Source organism: Lonchura striata, chromosome 15 (assembly GCF_046129695.1).
Source record: "Lonchura striata isolate bLonStr1 chromosome 15, bLonStr1.mat, whole genome shotgun sequence".
Classification (NCBI taxonomy): Eukaryota; Metazoa; Chordata; class Aves; order Passeriformes; family Estrildidae; genus Lonchura; species Lonchura striata.
Genome location: NC_134617.1, coordinates 9,040,165 through 9,061,987, shown reverse-complemented (window position 1 = coordinate 9,061,987; position 21,823 = coordinate 9,040,165). Strand labels below are relative to the sequence as shown.

At 39.1% G+C, this 21,823-nt stretch overlaps 1 protein-coding gene across 5 annotated transcripts in view; it reads right to left on the bottom strand.

Moving 5' to 3' along the window:
- Window positions 1-3,440: 3,440 nt before the first annotated feature.
- The window catches only part of MACROH2A1 (macroH2A.1 histone), a 43,030-nt gene continuing 24,647 nt past the window's right edge, over window positions 3,441-21,823 (bottom strand). For 3 of the 5 annotated variants that reach the window (XM_021549528.2, XM_021549527.1, XM_021549530.1), the window contains exons 6-9: window positions 16,756-16,855; window positions 11,350-11,439; window positions 8,161-8,335; window positions 3,441-4,172 (exon numbers count right to left, since the gene is read on the bottom strand). In XM_021549528.2, the coding sequence (XP_021405203.1) occupies window positions 4,007-4,172; window positions 8,161-8,335; window positions 11,350-11,439; window positions 16,756-16,855 (531 nt within the window). In that variant the 3' untranslated portion in view covers window positions 3,441-4,006. Of the gene's footprint in view, window positions 4,173-8,160; window positions 8,336-11,349; window positions 11,440-15,191; window positions 15,283-16,755; window positions 16,856-21,823 lie in introns of all 5 variants that reach the window. The other 2 variants (XM_021549531.1, XM_021549532.1) reach the window with 1 other exon arrangement.

Genomic DNA, 21,823 nt, shown 5'->3' with positions numbered 1-21,823 from the left:
CAATAGCCTGGTTCCCTTTGGGTTTCATGCCAGGGATATAAATACAATCCTCCTACTTACCTGCACTCTTCAGGCCTATCAATTATGCTGCTCCTTCTGAGTTGCAGTTACAACTTGAGGTATTACTGTCCTCTGTAAAAGCAGCACAGAGCAGAGTATGTGACTGGTTAGCACTGACTGCAGACCTCATCTTCGAGTACCAGCACCTGCAGCTCCTATCAATGCTGCTTCTTGGGCTAGAAACCCCAATTTTAGCTAGGATCAAGGGGAAGGGAGCTCACAAAAACTTGGTGCTAATGAATGCTGGAAACCTGGAGCCTTATGTTTCTGTAAACTTCTGCCTCTCTGATTGTTTCAGTCTGAGTATGGCTCTGATGTCTTGTCTGTGTGTTATTGTTTTCCCTTTTGGAGTGCTTTTTCTGAATTCTCTGGAGATGCTTAAGGCCAGGTTGGGCTCAGCAACCTGGTCTAGTGCAAAGTGTCCCTGCCCAAGGCAGGGAGTTGGAAAGAGATGATCTTTAAGGTCCCTCTGACCCAAACCACCCTAGGACTCTGATTCTACTCTGGTTTTTGGAGTTTTTACAAACAGGATGGTTCCTGATTCACCTTCTTACTGAAAAAAGCATTTCTAAAAGTGCTTTGCTCACACCTAATGACTCCAGTTCCAGTCTTCCTCACATTTTTACAAAACTACAGTCACTTCAGTGACTTCCTTAGTACACTTGGTGGCTGAAGGATTACACACTCTCCTATCTTGCTATTAACACCTATCTTTTGTATTTCCGTATTATCCTTATGATTATGTTGATACTGCTCCCAATGAACCCTTGAATTGCATTTCCCAATTGTGATAAAATCTTGTAAATGGAAGCATTTTTGGTGACAAATCTCTGGAGATGTCCTGATGTTGTCCCATTGGTGTGTTTGTTTACCTTGCTGCACACAGCATCTCCAATATTATGGTTATGAGGGCTTGAGTTACTAATCAGAGTTTTTTTAAAATTCATCATTCATTAAACAATTAGAACAATTATTTGTTCTCAACTATGCTGTAAATTTGAATGATGATGATGAAATGTAGTGTCAGACCTGTAATCAAGCACATGGAAGCAATTCAGTCCCACCTATTCTTTGCCCAATTGCCCGAAAATAGGGAGCAGTGGGATCTCCAGGATGCAACAGGCATCAGGACAGGCAAAGTCTCTGCCATGTGTCTGTACCTCCTGTCAGGGTCATCCTTGCTCAGCCACCTGACTTCTACTGACTTGAATTGAAAATGCTATTGGCCACAAAATGCTTTAAACTTTTTTACCTTGAAAGTATTGAAAAAGTTAGGGAATGTCTATCTTAACTGCTGTGTTCAGGTAAGACAGAATGAACTTACCAGTAAGAGAAGAAGCTGTAAAGGCATCTCACTGACATTTTTCCATGTGTGGCCTTCCCAAAGTGTTATTTTTATTTTTGGGGTTTTTTTGGCAAGTGAAGCTTACACATTTAGCTCCAACAAGCAAAACACCACAGAGATTCCCAAAGTAATATCCTGGCCCCAGTGCACATGTTAGCAGGAATTTCTCCTCTTGTTTTCCTTGTTATGAATGTAACCTGATATGTTACTTTTTAGGTTCTTGAATAGGTGCCATAATATGCTCAGGCTGCCTGAGGTCAAGCTTGTTCTGGGATCTCCTGACAGAGGCTGCTGGATTTTGGGCCTTGCAGCAGCACTCCTTGGGCTCTGGGAGATGTGGGTGAACACGGTGGCTCTGGGCTGCTGGAGGAGGAAGAAGAGGATGCTCTGGTGTTTGTATGGAGAGAGAATATGGCAATGCCCCACATGAGACAGCTCCAACACTGCAAATGATTCTGGTTTTGCTTTTTCCTTACAAAAGCACCATAATCCCAGCAAATAAAATGGCACATCACAGGTGATCCCAAGGAAGTCAGCCAAGCTTCTTGTGGAGCCCACAGCCAAAAAAGAAGGTGAGGTGTGAGGCCAAAAGAACCAAGTCCATGTGATTTGAATTACAATTCAGTTTGCTTTAGGCTTTTCTAGCTGAAAGACAAAAGTTGGCCTTCCCAGCCTGGTGCAGTGTGAGATCTGTTAAATGCCACTGGAGATTGTACTTTCAACCACCTAGAAAATAAACTGGATAAACACTTTAGTTGACATTAAAACCTTTTGAGTTTGAAATAGTGAGATTTAATACAGTATAGTAATTTCTACACTGCAAACAGATCAGGATTCTGTTATCTGAATGCTCAGTGTGATGTGTGCTCTCCTGTGTTAAAAATGCACTCCTGAAAAAAATCAAGGCCCGTTTCATTCAGAGTTAGCTGTGAGAGTTTTTGATATTTTTCAATTCTTTTAGTGACATCTAGTGAAACTTGGGGAAAGTGCAAGTTCAGTTGAACTCCAAGGACTGATCCAACTGCAGTCAGTAGCAGATGCATCACAATTAAATGCCCAAAGTACTGCACCTTATTTCATTTACTGTCCCTTAAGCTGCTGTCTAAGAAATGGCCATTAAAAATTTTAAAGTTTAAGCTTATATTCTGTCAAAGACTTTATGCATTTGAAGCACAAAAATAATTTACTCTTTGATCCTTTTAACTTCGGGTATATATTTAGATTAACTTTTATTTTATTTTATATTTTCAATTTTGCCTTCTGTTATTGGTGCCACACTTGAAGGCTCCAAGTATTTCAACTTCTACAAAAAACACCCCAAACTTTTGCAGGAGTTCCATCTACACATTTTCAATATTTGGTATTCCTGAACTTACTGAAAAGTCAGATTGGGTCTGCTTGTTGCTCTCGGCCAATCCAATAGGATGTGAAATACTCTTTCATCAGCAAATAAAGTTTTTCAAAACAGAGATGGAAAACGTATGCCTCCTACCTACAAATAACTAAAAACTTCAAAGGAAGAGCTGCCTCCCTCAGAGCAGTATCCACATGCTAACAGTGTAACTTCTTTTTCTCAAAGTACAAACCCAAGTGGCTTCCATAAAGTCAATGTTGGTATGGATTTCAGCTGTGCAAAGGACAGGGCCACCACTACAAACAGGGCTCATAAATATTTGGAAAAAATACAAAGTAGCTTCAAACAGGCCAGTATTAGATGACTGGAAAGAGTTCAAAAAGTCTTAGGCCTTGCTTGATCTAAAAGGCTTCAACCTCCCAAACTGAAAAGGCAATTAGGGCAGATTCTGCACAGGAGGATCTGAAGCTACAACTGGGAAGGGTGAACACTCTGGAGAAGTCCCAGCTGTGAGTGTCACTGAGCTCACTCAAATGCAGCCACACAGGGAAGAAGCCCAGCATATCCAAACAAACTTCCAGGTCACTGATTCTGATCTGCTCTCATCCCTCTCAGAGCTAACTTTTCAGAACTTAAAAAATAAAGGCTTAAAGGAAAAATCAATCCAAGTACACCAAGAGCAACAGTTCAAACATTTTACTAAATCAATTCACACAGTTTCAAAATTGTAAATATAATTAAGGACAACTGGGTTTCTGTATTTTTTTTTTCTTCCAGAATCATTAAGACAATAAACAAACACAAATTAGGTTTATAGCATCTGTTCTTTTAAAAAATGAAAGGAACGCCACTTGATGTATTGATAAAGCACCACAACACAGTTACAAAATAGGGTTGGCCTGTTTCTTTCACAAGTAAAAGACTACATACTCCTAACAGTTTCCTGTTCCAATTTATACTTCATTAAAATAAAACTATAAAATCTTCTAGATTACACTAACTTCAGACAATGCCTGGTATAACAGTGCATTAACAGCAGTAATGCCAACTATCAGTGCCAACATAAAACAGTTTAGAGAGGAAAAACAAAACAAACAAAAAATTCCAAAACAAAACAACAAAACCCCCCACGTTTATTTCCCTAGATGAGCAAAAGTTAAAATAAGAGATGCTCTGCCTCACAATGATTTAAAGATTTGAGGATGCTGATGGGTGGAAGAGGGGGCTGGTACTGTAGCTTTCTAGGCTTAGTTGGCATCTAGTTTGGCCATTTCCTGCACGTATATCCCTATACTCTCGCTGTCGAAGAGCACGAAGTACACCGTCTTGATTGAAGAGGACATTGTAGACACAAAATAGCTGGAGATGGCTTTCAGGATCAGCTGAGCAGCTGTTTGCTTTGGGAAGCCATTTCTAGAAGGAGAGAGAAAAAAAAAAAAAAAAAAAAAGAAAATCAAGACTTGCTGAACCAACTTTTGATGGTTTAGCTTCTCAGGGAAGGCTCCATCTTTTCTCCAACACCTCATGGCAAATAAAGCTACAAAATCAGTGTTTACAGTGTGAATTAGAGGCTTGTTGATTTAGGCAAGACTTAAAATGCTCAAACAGAAGAAAAGCATTCCTAAAATATGAATACAGAGTCTACACACAATGTTGGATTGAACCTCATGATACCTGATGGGTCAATTATTCTCATTTAACAGGTAAGTAAACAAAGAGCCTGCAGTATTCTGGAAAGCAGTGTATGTGTTGGAGCTGCAAAATTAAACTGTCCTGAAAGCAAAGCAACTGTTAAAGAAAAGTAAAAAGGGACAGAGAACTTGATACAGAATATGAAACATGAAAAGACCCAAACTACAATACAGTCTTACCACTACTAATGGTAACTAAGCACAGGATTTTACAGGACCTAACCTGACAACCTTTCTTATAAAATTCTTCACATTTTTATCTAGGAATTCTTGTCTGAAAGATTCATCTATTATTAAAACAAGTCAAGCACAAGTAGAATTGTCTGAACAAAGCTATGATCTGAACTTTACGATCTGAATTTTATAGATCATGGCAAACTCCTGGAATTACACCTGGTAACTACTTGGAACTGCCTGAACTTTGTTGCTGTGTTACTCCTGAAGTAGTGCTACTCACCCAGACCACGGTTCTACCCTGCCAAATTCTGAGCCCTCCCCCAGCCTCAATGATGTGCACTCCATAGTCAGTCTGAAGGTGATGGGACATGACCTCTCTCTTAGGAGTAGCACCCAAAAAGAACCTGAAAGAACCTGTTGAACATCACCTGGTTCCCTGATGTGCACTTACAGATACCTGGTAGTTAATCCTTCCTATTATGAAGTGTGTACTATTAATACTACAAATAATTTACAGATTACACAGATGGATGAATTTTTCAGCATTTCCTGAGCAGCTCAAGGAAGCTGGGATAATCCACCTCTGGCACTAACAGGAGAACATTTCTCAGCACTTGCTCACTGAAGCACCACACTGGTAGTAAAATGCTGTTGTAATCTCCCTCTTATTTTGTGCTGCAACACACCAAATGTGAAGGGCAATTGCCTGTGTCATGGCCCACTTGCTGCACATTGCCTTATCAAAAAACATTCTCAGAGAGCAATTCTATATCAGCTCTGCCTGTAATGTGATATTATATGTGCTGTCTTGAAGAAAATGTTTGTGGTATTTCAAAAATGATGGCATGAAATAGCTTACACTATTTCTTTTCTTTCTTGAAAATGCCTGATTTTTTCTTCTATTGAAGGGAAAAAAAAAAAGGAAAAAGCATTGTGAGCAAAGTTTGTACTATTCCAAAGCCAAATGAGCTGGTCAGGGATAATCAGTTGTGTGAGAAGTTAATCAACTGAGAGCAGTTTTGACACAGGAGCTGCGTAGGAGTCAGCAGCTTCCACACCTGGGCACTTGCAGGTTATTTGTGAGTGCTGCATCCTGGCATACAGTGAAGAGATCTTCCAGGATGCAGGGCAGCATCAAAACAGGGACATACACTGTTTCTGAACTGTTCTCAGGAGCCTCTGAAGTCACACAGCTTCCAAGTGCTCTGGCAGGGTGGTCACACCAGGGCACATGAAAGAGGAGTGGCCTGGTGAAAGGAAGGCACAGTGCTAGGCTAGCTGATAACAATCCATTGCTCAGGACACCTCCCCAGAACAACAGAGCAGAAAAATCAGCAGAAAGGTGCTGGCCTGATGGGCATGTGTGGGCTGTGAGAAACAGAAGCTTGATGCATTGATCTATGGGTCTGAGTTAAATTCTTGTGAAAAGGCAGTTTGGGACTTCAGCCAAACCAGTGTCAATTCAGATCAAAGTCAGAGCCTCAGAACGAAATCCCTTCTCAGAGGATGAGTTCATGTTCAATCCCTAACTCTCCTTTCCCTTTTCTTCTGCTGGCCCTACCAGACTGAACTCCAGGCTACCTCTGAACAGAACCCAAGTTGTGCTTTCCATAAGTTGGCTGTAGCTGAGCATCTGGCCCAATGAATGCTACAAGTATGCTATTTTATTTCCCCTCGTGATTTATTTGAACTGCCCTCATGTAATCCCATTCCTCAACTATAAAAGAGAATGAAACTGTTTATGTGGGTTTATTGGGTGATGTCTGCTTGACAGATGCCTGTACTAGAACAGCTGCATACATGTGGTGTCTTTGGCATTTGTTATCTTTTAAAGCTTTACTTTTTTCTTTTTTTAATACTTTTGACTTCATAAAACAAGTAGAGAGTATTGTCAGAATATATTATGTTCTCTCCAAAATTAACTTACGCTTGAGTATCTCTAATTAAGGGGGGAAAAAAAAGGAAAAATACATAACCTCATATATTACTCAAGGCCTTTTGATTCCTCTCCATCTTTTAAAAGCACCACTTCAGCTGGCTCAAGTAAGAATTACATGTATATGCCAAGTGGAGGACTTGCCCTAGATCCTGCCTGTCAGTAACCAAATTTCAGAACAAAATATGAATCCTAAGGATTGTTCAAGGCTTCATCATTTTCCAGTACCAATCACCTACTTCACAACAAGGGCTGGGAATGGTTCTTTGCTGGGAGCTATCCAGAAAAGACAGGGCTGTGTGGAAGATACTTTTACATGGTCCCACTTTTACATAACCAATTCCACAGACGCTCTGCACTCTCCACATCATTCTGTGGAGGAATAGAGTTTCTCCCAGAGAGTGATTCAGAGCTTCTCTTTGTACTGACCAGCCTGTGACCCTGACAGCTAATCCATTAAGTTAGTATGAACCCCCTGCTTTATTTCTCTACTGTTCTGCAAAGTTTGCTCAAGTTATCTCTTTAAAATTACACCTATGCAAATTAACTTTAGCTGGAGATTTCTATGATGCAAGTTGCTTAAATTTAGCATCCTAATGAAACTTTTATTTCTTGTCATTCATCCAAAACCTCAAACACTGTTTTCTACCTTAGCCCACAGAATATGCAAGAATTAATCTAGTGTTGAAACACAACACAATGGGAAGAATATTCTTATTGTATACCAGCTAACTTCTTTCATGGCAACTGAAAAGGGTCAGTTGTTCAGGGTTAAGAGACACAACTGTGTAATTCAGCTTAGATTTGGCCCTTGGTCTTCTTACAGAGCCATCAATGAGGGCCAGGTGTTCCCAACCTCTCTCTGCACCCCAAACCCAGAAGCCTCAGACTGAAGGTGCAGTCAGTCTGGACTGAAACTCTTAAGAACATGATCTGACTTTCAAAGGCACTGAGGACACTGTACAGAGCCAGAGGACCTGAACTTTAGACTAAGGCTTTCAAAGACCTTGGCAAGGATTTTTAAGGTTTTTGGTTTTTTTTAATGAACTGGTCCCATGATGTAAACTCTATGGAATTCAGCTTATGGATTTTGGATGAAAGCTTGATGTGACTCTGCAAATCCTGAAAAATCAAGGCATTTTAGGTTTGCTGCTTAAACAAACACTAAGCCATGTCTTCTGGCTATTGTAAGACAGGTAAGTTTCATTACGCACTAAAATCAGGCAAAAGAGACCCCTTTTCTTCATGTTCTTTTCCACATCTCCAATTTATATGAATGAATTGATTGTCTAAAAGAAGTCTTTTAACAGTCTCTTGAAAGTTCATTTTATGCTCTTTATCTCATTTGCATGCTTTAAGATTTGCAGGGATCACTATGAGATCTGCCAACACTAAATTGGTACTCAGGAAAACACTGCAGGTTCCAAGCACTGCCTGAACAAACCTAGAAGAAACTCTTCTTTCAGGGAGCTGATTCAAACAAGGAAGAAAAAAGCCAGCATTGTAGCTGTGCTTTGTACATGGGAAGGGACTGGAACACCAGATGGCACTTAGAGAATGTGACCTATTTGGCATCAGGTTTGCCTGACAACCTTACCTGCCACTGCCAATGGAAGGAAACGCGATTGATTTCAGCTTCTTTTCGTCAGCCAGAGCCAGGCAGTTCTTCACTGTCTTCTCCAGCAGCTCCTCGCATTTGTCTGAGCCCCAGCCTGGGCTATTACAGTGGATCACAAATTTTGCAGGCAGTCCATGGCCAGCACTGACAACAGCTAGGAAGCATTGAAAATGAAACATAATTACCTTCCTCTCTTTAGGATTAAAGGAGTGTACATGTGATTAAAGTAGCAAACAATCAACAGACATTCCCTTAGCCTCTGAGAATGTTTTAGATTATAAATCACACAGCCTTAAAATATAACATGATTACAGAGACTTTGTGTTTTCCATTTCCAGCTGCATTTTGCTGTGATAGTTTACAAATCATAGCTAAGCTTATTTGAGAGAGAGCAAGAATTCGTTGCTGACATCAAAGGAAGCACATTTATACTTAGGATTGGGTAAAGAGAAGGGCAGAACCCAAACCCAGACAAGGGATGATCTTGTTTTGGTTGGGTTTACTGCAGAAATACAGTAAATACCAGGATGCTGGACAGGCACAAGGAGTTACAAATCTGATGACCTTCATCTACTCCTGCTAAATGTACAGAGTGTTCAGCTGGCTTCTGATCACACCCCAGCCCAAACTGGAGCAGTTCAGAGCTACTAGTGTTCTGCAAACCCCAAAGGAAGGATGGAAAAGAGGTGAATTAAGATTCTGGCTTTATTTCTAGCTTTGTCTCTGAATAACTATAATGAAGACATTTTGTGTCATTTCAAGACTTTGGGCCTGGCCTTATTTTAGCTTTTCTGTGTATGGGTCATCCAAGATCACTTGAACAATGCTGGGCTTAGTTTCTCTCTTTCATCACATTTTTGACAGAAGGGTGTAGAGGATGCATTTACAGATTTGCAGTGTTTGATTCACATTGCCTGTGTAACAACAGGCCAGGCCTTGTATGTACAAAGAAATGAAGAAGAATTTTTACCATGCTAATCATATCTTACCACCACAATATTAACATGTGGGGACTAAGAAGATGCAGCAGACCCTGCCTACAAACTGCTGACAGGCAGGGATTCTCCAGATGAGAGGCCTCCTTCTCTGCAGGAGAACACGTTCTGGGTTCACCACTTTCCATCACAGATCAACAACAGACTGTGCTCTGCCTGCCAGAAGCCAGGGTGAGAGGATCTCTGTCATTTCCAAACTCACTGGGCTGTGGTTGCAAATAAAAAGTTGTAACTTTGGTTCGTTAAAAGAAAAAAAGGTGGGGAGAAGCAAGCCACCCTAATGAGAAGCTGAGGGAAGAAAAACATCTGAAATCTCACAAGAACATACAGTGAGCCTTCACAGAGAGTCAGCTCCTAAAATACTGCACAAAAGTGTTGGTATAAAATGGTAACTTATGTCTTCACAAAACCATAATAAAAATACCAACAAGTTTTTTTTAAAAATTAAAAAATCAGTCTATAAGAAGAGGTGCTTATAGAATTCCTCTATTCCATTCTGGAATGTTTATGAGGCATTTTGCGATTTAAGTATAGTAGAGGTAACTCTTGGCACATGATCATCACATATGGATACTATCTCGTGTCTGCTGCAGGAAAGAGAAAATAGACTTTGTCATATGGATCCTGACCAGGGGTTAACCAGAACATTTTGAAGGACAATGGAAACACAAGCATTTATGTTCTTATGGGTTTGCAGAGTCCCAACATGTTGAATAGCCTCAGTGTTAGGCAATATTAATTTGTCATAATGTGCAACTAAAATGTTAGCAGATTCAGAATACATCATAAATCCAAGAAAAATCTATTAGAAGCAGCTGACATATCTCTAGTCAGATGTGAAATATGGATATCATCCTCACCCTGAAAGAATAAAATACTGTATTGATACACATGACCAACTTTAATATTTCTCAGGGAGTGTTTTCCAGGGTAGTCATTAATTAACTCATTAAGATTCTAATGAGGACAACTGTTCATTACCAAGAGCAGCTGTCCTTTACTTCAAATGCAAGTGCACTGAAATGGGAATTAAGAAAAGATAAAGCCAACTATGGACTTATTCTGTGCTAGTCACACTCCAGGTAAGCATTCTGCTTATGGGTATATTAAAGAGATGTCCATAGAATTGAGAAATTGAACCCTGAGTATATGTAGGATTGAAAAATGGATGTATTAGTTCTGCTCTAGAGTCCTCCAACAAGTCCCTAACAGCCAGTTTATCTAAGTGCAGTGCAGAGCTGCCCTGGAGTAAGACTGCCAAGCAACCCCCAGATCTGAGGGATGCACTAACAGCTGAGAAAAAGAAACTTTTCTTTTCAACTTGCCACCTATTTGGAGCAGTTTGGTCTGGGCTGGTAAGCAATCTTGTACAGAAGTTAGTAAAAAGAAAGAAGTGAGTAATTGATTCTGCATATTTTTGCAGAACAAAAATTCCAAGAAAAACTTATTAAAATTTTTAAAAAGCAAGGGAGAAACCCCCAAAGTATTAAGCTCCAGAAGTAAACAGTTGTAATTTTTCCTGTCAGAGCTGAATTCTTACATCTCCCCTTCGGCTGTAGTTAGGATTCGTTTACAAAACTGTGCACACTTTATTTATTTTTATAGCATAAACACAGATGGCAGAATCAGCCTTCTATATGAACAACATGGATCAGCAATTTCACAGATGGTGTAAAATTATATATTGCCATTATCAAACTTTATTACTCACATAGTAGATTTTTCTCTGAGATTACATAAATTTTGATAACTAGGCATCAAAAAGTCATAAGCTTTTATAGTGATGATTTTGGCACTGATTAAACTAAGTACCCAAGCAGATGCTGAACTTTAGGCACATGCTTAAGTTCAGTGAAAGTCAGCAGCATTTCAGCAAAGCAGATGTTTAACAGAGTTGGACTCAAAAATAAGCATCTCATTAATTGCTTTTCTGAACTGTGCCCTTAACGATCAACACTGAGTGTGCATGCACGTACCTTTGAGCGGCCTGGCTTTACTGTACCTCTACAGCACTGCCCTTTCCCAGGTGCTTAGGGAAAGGTTACTTAAGATGCAATGTGTGCAGTTTAACTGTGGAGAATACAAACACACAGCCCTTGGGAGCTGCCTGCAGACAGCAGAGCCCCAGCACTGCTGCAGGGCTCTGGCTGGGGGTCCCGAAGCGCAGCCTCACCTCCGGCTATGTCCAGCGGCCCGTTCTTTTTGCGGAGCTCAATGACGGCTTCCACAAACTCCTTGCCACCTTTCTTTTCCAAAGTGCTCCCTGAACAGAGAATTGTTAGTTTATTCCTCTGATTGCAGCAGACATATGACTCATCATTTGCTTTTGTTACATCACTCTAGAGTTTTCTGCCCAAACATTTTTTTTGGGGACTGCAAAGTAAGATCTAAACCTTTTGGGACTTGAGAATTAGCTAGTCATTAAAAACAACAACAACAACAACAGAAAGAACAAAAAGACAACCCTAACAACCCAAAAACCTCACACTGATATCCCTTGCTAACATTCTCAGACTTGAATTTACTGTCAAAAAAGATCTGACATGACATCCCTACCTCCTTCCTTCTCATGAGCATCTCTTAGTGTGAAATGTTCCAGAAGAATGTGCTAGCTCAACAGTGGTTGTAGGTTTTTAATTCCTTCCCCTATGATTCATTTCCCCTCTCCTCTTACAAATTGTTTTAAAGAGCCATTTGCCACAATAAGAATTTGAAACTCACCTGATCTTGGTCCCTGACCCCAACAGGTGGCCCCAGGAATGAAACAGTCTCGTGAGTGCAGCGGGCTGCTTTACTTGGTAACTGCCCAGCTTGTTGAGCCACCTTTAACCAAGAGGAAGAGCCTCAGAAATAAGGAGAATCTCTAAGGAACACATTCCTCCAATGAACTTCTCTAACTACAACTAAGGAGCTGGACAAAGTTATTCTGGGAGGAGAAGAGCTGTGCAGTGTGTCAGGGCAACCAAAAGGTATGCTGTTTACAAAGGCAGTCCATCATTAAATGGTTTAGATCTTATTTTGCAGCTCTAGTTTTAAATATTAATGAAAGAAAAAACAGCCCATGAAAGCATTTTCCTAACTACATAAGCATCCCACATGATTTTACATATTAATTATAAAGATAAATAAAAAGCAGTGATATCATAAAGGCTCTGATTTGAGATATTGCTTTGATAACTGATTTCTAAAAGTTCAGAACTATGATCTCTAAAGATCTAGACATTTATTTGGTGACACCCCTTACTTCCACTGATGAAGAAAGAAAAAAATGCAATTTCTGATGGAAGTGCACATACTGTATGCTCCAGGAAGCAGAGTCCCTCCTCCAAGATTCTGGTAACTAAATCAGGTTATATAGCTCTAGGAACTAAGAAGACTGCAAGATGCTTTTGTTGTGTTTTGTTAAATTTCTTCCAAACTGAAAAGTTGAAAACAATGCATTTGTTTTCCATTCAAAAACTGACTCTGTGACCCTGAGTCTATTTTGTTCATGGGAGTTTATTGCTTTTGGGGTACAAAAGCTGAGGACAATTACAAAAGCTATGCCTTTTCTTTGGCTTTTTCATAAGCAGTTCACAAGAGGGTTTGCCAAAAACTGGATTGCAAGGTCAGACTGTGTAGGTCAGAGTGTAATTTGCTGTTTGTGCTCATTTAAGCTTTTACATATAAATACTTCAGCCAAACTCCTAAGGATTTCCTGAAACTTAAAGTTGCCTATCCCAGTGCAACTGAGTGGGAGGATTACCTTACAAATCTCCTAGAAAAGACAGTAGTGGCTTTATTTGTAGGAGCAAGGTGTCTCGGGAGAGTGCTGGGAAATGAGGTCCAGAGAAGCACTGAGGTGCTTGGAAGCACTCTACCCTTCAAAGGCATGAGTAAAGCAAAACACCCTGTGCCCTTTGCTGAGCCCATCCAGCAGATGTGGCTGACTCCAGAGTCTTATAAAATCACTCTGAGAAGGAATGGGGAGGGAATGAAACTGCCTTCCAATCTAGTTATAGTCCTGTTGTATATATTTCGATATCATTCCTATTTATATTTATGTATATGCCAGTTATATTCCCCATGAGTCCATGGACTCTGATCAGTCCTAAAACCCATGACATTCATAATCCTTAATTTCTCTTGTTTCAAGGGGAAACATAATTAAGCCTTGTGCAGAACCTAGGAACAGCAAAGTTCTATTAAGTAGGTCATTTCTTTGCCATTGCAAAGCTGTTGTACATTTAATGGAATTTAGCCTAGTTTGGTTTAATTCAATCCAGAAGGATCAGCTTTTTCCCTTCTACTGGGAATTAATTTATAATTAAAAGCAATGAACAACCATGTCAGTTTATTCCACTGAGCTCTCTTCTTGCAGATCTGGTACAAAGAAGAGAAAAAGTAATATTTGGTATGAATGAGTGAAATATTCTGCATTTACTCCTCAATTATGCTCTGATTAATAGTGAGGGTTTATATTGAAATAATACTCGACATCTATGTTGTAAATTAGCTTAATCTGGCAAAGGACAGACTGTATTTAACCATTTTCCACTACACTAGCAAGTTTCTTGATGGAAGTCTTGCTTCACACCTTCAAGGTTAGTAGCTTATTTGCTCACAAGCATAAATATGTGTCACTCCCATGAGAATAAGATCATTATCTCATGCTTTCCAAGCAGGCATTGGTATCAGTGTTGAAAACAGCGTTAGCAGAAATTTAGGCTCTAAAATTCTCAGGATAAGCCCCCAGTACACTTAAATTGTTAGGGAAAAAAACCAACGAAAAATTAAAAAAAAATTTAGATGGGTAAAAGTTAATCATTGGAAGCTAAGCATTTGTGCACTTCTATTCTTTCTTACAGCAGTCAGAGGCAACAGGAACCTACACTAAGGAATGAGCAGTCCAACTTCAAGAGACAATTTTCTTTGCAGAGTAGCAAAGCATTTCTTTGTCACAGGGTAGGAGACAGGCACATTGGCTGAATGGGTCTGACAGACTTTGGTAGCATATTCTTCAGCTACAGGCTACTATGACACTGTGCATATGATTTAGCCAGCAAAGTCACAGTGCTTGTGCCCCAACAGGCCAACCAGAGCTACATTTTTCTGCTTGTTACTCAGAATGCAGCCCTTTCAGAAAAAACAGGTGGTGCAGGACATGTGTCCCTCCAAGTCAGTACTGAAAACAAGGCCTCAGGCACAGGGGGAGCCCATTCTCACAGCAATGGTCAAGATGAGATGCAGAACAGAGGCTGGGATCAGCTGACTTGTTCTTAAGCACTGCCAGCAACTTCTACATTTGGCCCAAGTTCTGATTTGCCTTCTCAAATTACCAAGGTAGTTAAATCAAAGTACTCCTATCCTTTTATAAAATCCTTCAAAATTCTGTGTATGAGAGGGTTAAGAGAAGGGCTAGGAGAAGAGTTACTCAAGGGACAGTTAAGATGACTGAATTAAGAGATCTGTCCTGTTTCCTGTCATGCCTTCTCTCATTCGTGTAGCTCAGGTGACCGATGTGTGTGCAGCACTAGCCTGGGCTTGTGGATGTGAGGACCACGGAGCAGGGCTAGGAAGGTCATCGGTCTATAAGGATATTCTTAAGAGTTTGGAAAATACAAACAGGTTAGATCTAGCCCATGAATCCAGATATGAACATCTGAAACTTAGCATGAAGAGGGTGCACTGGAACTGGTTAAAATCTAAAGATCAAGACTCAAGTCACATTTAAAACAGGCATTTGGCAAACCAACAATGTCGTAATTAATTTTCCTTGGTCATGTGCCTGCATTTAATGCACTGTTCCTGCACTTCAGTTTTGGTGGTACACTCCATGGTTACTTCTGAAAGGCTGATTTGGCAACAAAAACCAAAGATGCTCACTAGGTTTGTAATTGTTCATTTCTGGTTACGATCAGTCGGGACTGCTGGAAGTGAGAAATGAATGCAAATCTGCATAGCTACAACAAGCTGGTGGCTGCTGATCGACCATGCACACACATACGAACTCCGCAGCACTGAACTTGCCATTACCTACTTCACCACCGGTGTAGAAGTCAGAGTTTGTCGGGTGAACGACAGCATCACTGTCGATCGTGGCAATGTCAGCCTGTACAACTTGCAACTACAACAGGTAAACAGATGTATATCAACCACGTTGGACAGAGACCCAGCACAGGCTCTACATTTACACATGTACCAACGTCCATATTTGCCTACCTTTACATCTCCAAACCTTGCGCCAAAGGAGTATGCTGAGTTGTGTGTGCAGGTGTGTGTAGAGAAAGGGGTGTAGGGAGCAGGAGGAGGAATATTGAGTATGACATGATCAAATAAATGTTAAAATGACAAGTCAGAGCAATCACATGAGATCATTTCCAAAGTTTTAAAATCAGCTAATGCCCCATTTCACTTTGCAGAAACCTAGAACAACAAGTTCCCCACAGAGCATGACATTAAAATAAGGAATCTGTTTAAAAAAGAGAAATTCAGGATCATCAAGACAAACAAAATAATTAGTTTCTCCATTTTGTCAGCACTAATAAGCTGACAGCCACTGATTTTCATATATAAAGCCATTCATAATTTTGTTTCTAAAAATGTCAGTTTCCTTCACGTGTAGGAAATGATGTATTTGCAGCCAGGGTTGTACAGAATTTGCTTTAAAATTACAAATAATTGTTTGTTAAAGTAAGGCATATCTTTTAATTATGTGCTGGACTGGCTAAGACACTTGTAGAAATATACATATTTCTAAGAAAGGCTGATAAAAAAATTAGCCTTCTTAGACCTTTTTTCTTGTGAAGTTACTTCTCTACATTCCCATAGGAAATGCAGCAGTATTAGAATTACGGGTTGTATTCCATTAAGGAAGTTTCAAAAAAAGACAGCAGCAGGTCTACTCAAATAAGAAGGAAACACAGTACATAATGCATGAAAGGCAATTTTTGTTTTGCTGAAGGATAAACTTCTATTAAAGAAGGATTTTTTGATTTCTTATCAATCTGAAACAAGAGAAAAGCTTCAAAAGTGATTCTCCACCCATGATAGTTCACTTTTGATATAATATCAGTATTTGTTTCCAGCTGAATGTAAAAGTGACAGGGAAGGATTGAAACATAATGGAAACAAATTATTGACTGAGTAAACATTAAATCAAGGTACAGAAGATTTGGGGACAGCTAATTATGTAGTAAGCCCTTTAAAAAAATTTTAAGCCTAGTCTAAATATTGAAATAAAACCCCTGAGATTGCAGGTAGAATGGAGAAACTGCTTATTTTGAGAAAAACCTGACAAAAAAAGTATTTTAGTCCTCAAAGTATCCAAATAAGAAACCCCCCAAAATAGCTAACAGTCACATATGATCATTATGGAAAAGAATTTAAAATTTTTGAACTGAAATCAGCTTGAAGACTAGCAATAGCTGCAAGTGTTCAGAATTGGTCAAAAAGTGTTTTGAATATAGTTCTTCAAAAAAGCAGGACCTGCAAGATTTGAATTTCTGCTCTGATTAAAGGTATGAAGCCCTAGAGAGTAAATTCTGGGTTCCATAATTTCCATGTGACCGTTAGTTGTGTCAACCCATGCCCCATTTACCTAGGTCATCTTTAAGGTCAATGTCAGCATTGGTAGGATTGATAATGGCCTCCACCTCGAAGCCGGCTAAATTACTGATTTCACTGTGAATAAGGTTCAGCTGAAAAGAAAAGCATGAGGTGGGAAATAACAGGACAGCTGGGAAATCACAGAGAAGCTGCAGAAAAGTGAGCTTTGCAACACAGATGGAGATAGCATCACTGCAAACAAATATGCAAAATAAAAGGCAGGTCATAAATGGATATTAGCCCAAAAAAATTCAAACACAAGACTCAAACATGGTTTATACTGGGAGATCATGAATGTACCAACTAGTAAGCTCTATTTTGGTTTTACACTGATCACTATGTGGGATTATTATTATCCAGTATCTAAAGAGGGCTCACAAGAAGTCTGAATAGGGACTTTTCATGATGGCATAGAGTGACAGGACAAAGGGAATGACCTTAAACTGAAGGAGGGGAGATTAAGATTGGATATTAGGAAGAAATTCTTCCCTGTGAGGGTGATGAGGCCCTGGCACAGGCTGCCCAGAGAAGCTGTGGCTGCCCCATCCCTGGAAATGGTCAAAGCCAGGTTGGATGGGGCCTGGAGCAACCTGGGATAATGGAAGATGTCCCTGCCCATGGCAGGGGTTTGGATTGAGAGGAGTTTTAAGGTCCCTTCCAAACTATTCTGTGATTCTAATTTTGCCATTAAATGAGGGTATTTGTTTCTTTCCCAAGTATAGAGATGAAGGACACCCTAAGCATCCCTTAAACATCAATTACAGGGATGTGCTGAGACTATTCTGCACTCAAACAGGATCAAAGCTGCTGCTGCTCCTTCTTTAAGCCAGCAAACACGAGCCTATCTCTGAGAAAGCAGACACTTGTCTCCAGCAATTCCTCTATCCCAACAAGGGGACGAGGCTTTTTTTTTTTTGTTTCCTTATCAGTGGTCACCATGTTCTGTATACTTCAGTACTCATTACAGTTCTGCAGCCTTTGGGAATGTCTTGGTGAGGTACCATAAGCAGGCAAATGATATTACGTGCTTATTGCTTCTAGTTCTTATTTTGATTGTTTTACTTCCTTTTGTCCCTTATGAAAGCAGAGATTTTTAAACCCACCCATTAATGCTCATTTACTCCTCTAAGTAACCTCATATATTTCAAGCATGTCTTTCAATTTCTTTCTTGTTGTAAATCAGGAGGATTGCTCCTGAAGTTTTCTCCTCTTTCCTGAGGCACACAGGGAACTGCAGAAGGCAGCACAGAGGCCTAAACTGACCTCACATCTGCATTATGAGTTCTTAAGAGACAGTTTGGGGGTCTCCTAATAGGATGTGACCCACAACACAAAACCAACTCTACAATTTGATGCAACCTAATGGGAATGCTAAACTTGGCAGAGGTCAAAACTGCAGGTATGGGAAGTTTCTAACCAGGGTTTGACCCTGCTTCATAGCTTCTGTTGGAAAGTCTGATTTCATGGGAACCATGTTGATTACTGACAAAACTTTAAATACTGTAAAAGTACAAAAGATTTTCTAGACTTTTTCATTTGGGGAAATACATTAGCTACAGCATAACCAATGCCTGAGTTTACAATATGTATTTTAATTTATTTTTCCAGTAGCTGTTGGGGTGATACGGAAAGCAACTATGAAGGAGAAAGCTCTCATTCATTTATACAGTTCCTGCAACCAGCTGCAGTTAGGCCAGGCTTTCCTTTTAATCCAAAGCACTCAGCCTACAAAGCATAACATTCATTTTCAGGCATGGCACTTTATATCATCCATATCAGAATTTTATCTCTTGTTTGTTGTAGCCCACATTCTTAAACTTAACTCTTCAAATAATTTCTTTGTGTATGTTAATTTATTAACAGGGAATATGACAGTCTATGAAACCCATACAAGTGAATGGGACTTTTAAAGAGGCCATCATCCCTATATTTATATTTTCTGAAAAAAAAAAAAATTCCATTTCATTAATTTGATTCTATGAATTGAACTTCTTTCTCCTTTTAAAAGTCTGCAATTTCATATAATTTGCATACGTTGCTTGAATAAACTATGTTACCTCAAACTAGGGTGATTTTGACTAAAAATGAGTGTAATTCAGCCCTGTTTTAAGTACGTGTCTGTTCGGGAATTTCTAATAAAATCTAAGAAAGCTTCCTTTCCAAATAGCTTGGAATCCTTTAATACTTCACACGTGGTGAGTTATTCATACTGGAGTTTGAGTCTTGGGTTTGACTACAAGCAACTGCTGTTTAAAAAACCAGTCAATCAAATCAAACCAAAATCAAAATATTAAAAAAACTTAATGAATTTTAAAATTAAAAAAAAACACAACAGCAAAACACATGCACACACCACAACTGTTTTGTGGAGATATGTTCCTAAACATATTTTGGTCATTCTGTAAGTGATTTTTTTTTTTTTTTTAATTCCTAATTCTGTGCTCTACAAGTTTTTGCCACAGATCTATCAGCTGCAGACTGTTTTTGTTTGGGAGCTTAAATCTATCCCTGAGCCTAGTCATATATGGCATTTACATAACAGCCAGCTGGTAATTAAAGTTTCAATTTAGCAACAACAAGAAAATGCTTAAAAAGCTGCCCATGACTGCATGACTGATAGCATGTGTTGGCAGCTAAGTATTATTTTACTAAATTCTGCATTTACTGCTCAATGCACTGTTAGCTATCCAATTGACAAAAACAAAAAAAAAAACTAATCAGAATTTTTCCTGTGGAATTAAATCCTCCAATGAGTAATTGCTCAATTTCATTGCCCAATAGTATGAAGCATGTCTTAGGCACAAGTGATCCCCTAAAGGGCAACTTTAAAAAAATAGACACAACTTGCATATACATGTGCAACAAAGAATGGACATAACTTGAGGTAACATTTCAATTAAATGTTAGTTAGATAAAATGCAGATGGCACTTAGCACATCCATAAATATTTTCAAAGCCAAGCCTGGCATTTCTGATTTCAGACAAAATTACCTTAAAAGTCTTGAAGCTTTTTCTGGTATGAGTTTCATACTGAAAACTGAAGATGCCTAGTGCAGACCAAAAGCTGAGGTCTCTTGGAAAATCCAAACCTTAAAGCTTAGGCTTGAGATCCTGCAACTCAGCCTCTACTTTGCAATACTCTCAGGAAAAACAAACTAGTTAATGTGCACAATACCACATTTCCACTGGGATGTCACTTGTGGATGTGCAATCATTTACATATTAACTAGATTTTAATAATTAATGTGGCACTAATAAACTTCTTCAGGTATAACTGAAGGATTCTTTGCCATTTCATGACCTCTAGGAATTTCCAGCTGAATGTCAGCAGTTACCTAAATATTTAATGCAATAACTGTAATTTTAAAAGCTGAACAATACCCAGGTTTGCAACATTCTCATTTGTGATTTTGCATCAAATTAAATTTAGGGTTATTAGAAGGATGAAGAGCTGCTCTTGCAAATAAGTTCCTTCCCTTCTATAAACATGGAGCCTAGAAAAATATTTTTTTCATTAAACACTTATGAATGTTGTGACATCAAAACCAAGATTGTTTTCTTCCTTCTCTGCATTTAGCAAAGGATTTTCTGATCTGGCAGATAATGGCTTTGCAAACCACACAAATGGCTGGGAAGGTGTTCAAGAATGTCACAGAAGGTTTGAAAGATCCTGATTGATTGATCGCAGCAGCAGTTCTTCAAATATCTTCTCTAACCCTCATTCCCTCACAGGAGACAAACAGGTTTTCATTTTTTTAAATTTCTCTTTTCATTATGTGTTACAACAAAATGCTAACACCTGGTCCCTGTCATGTGCAGGGCTAGCTGACAAGGACCCAGTGCAGGGTTGGATGTGTCACACCAGTACTTTTCTCAGGGGGTTGGACTCAAGTGAATGACAAAGACAGAAAGTCCATTCCCCAGTATCAGGACTCACTGGGAAGCTGCACAACAGACACTGGCCACCACAGCTTAAAGCAGTTCATGATTTTCTTCCACTGAGCCCAACAGCAAAGCCCCATTGATTTGCTGGGTCAGTCTTGCTGGGACACAGCACTGGGTCTTATTACAGGTTTCCTATGGTAACTAAAATGAGCTCAAAATCAGCTCTGGAAGGCTGACGTTACTTGCTTTCTTGAAACAGTAATGTAGGCTATAAATTTTAGGTTCTAATTTAGTCATCAAAATGTTTTTTGAAAAACCACCCTCCTAATAAGAGGAAAATAAAAACTAATCCTACCAAAACAGCTACCTAGCTGTAAAATTAAATGTGGAAAATCAGAAGTATTGAAAAAAATGTTACTGTCATGCATGTTACTTGGCAAACAAACTGGAGGATAAATGAAGAACAACCTCAGTATGAAATAAAAATGAGTCAGAGGAGTTACATTCCACAATGGACAATGGCTCATCTTTTATGGCTTACAACACAATGATCTGATTATTGAATGATAGCAGAAAGATGCAGTTTTACTTAAGAAAATTTTGCATCACAAATTAAAGGCAGGTTTCAGGATAAAAGACCAAATTAATTTAATGACTCATCTCTTTAAATGGATCCTCTTTAAGCAGATACGTATTTGTATTAAACCAACCCACATCCCAAATCATATTCACAGGGAAAAAAAGAATAGTTGATCTCTAGCTTTTCATAAAAGCATAATTCACTATTACACAACATTAACTTCTGTAAATCACAATGCAGAACACAGCATAACACCATTATTATGAATAAATGTCTAAAATAGGTTTTGATAAAAACCTGTAAATCATTTACATCAGCAATGAAGTGGGCTGACTGTTGGAAAAACACATTTTATGCTTAGAATAATCTCTTTGGCAGTTGCTTATCTGTAACAATTATGTTGTTTATGAAAGAGACAGATTACAAGCACACAGGCTTTCCTTCTAATTAAGTATTTAATTATGTAGTCACATGATGACTTATGTACTTTTTAAAATGCTCTAGAGTTGTTTCAGAAAATTTATTTGATGAGAAAAACTGATATCATACATCTCCTTGATTGCTCAGTGGGGAAATGTCCATTGTACCTAGATGT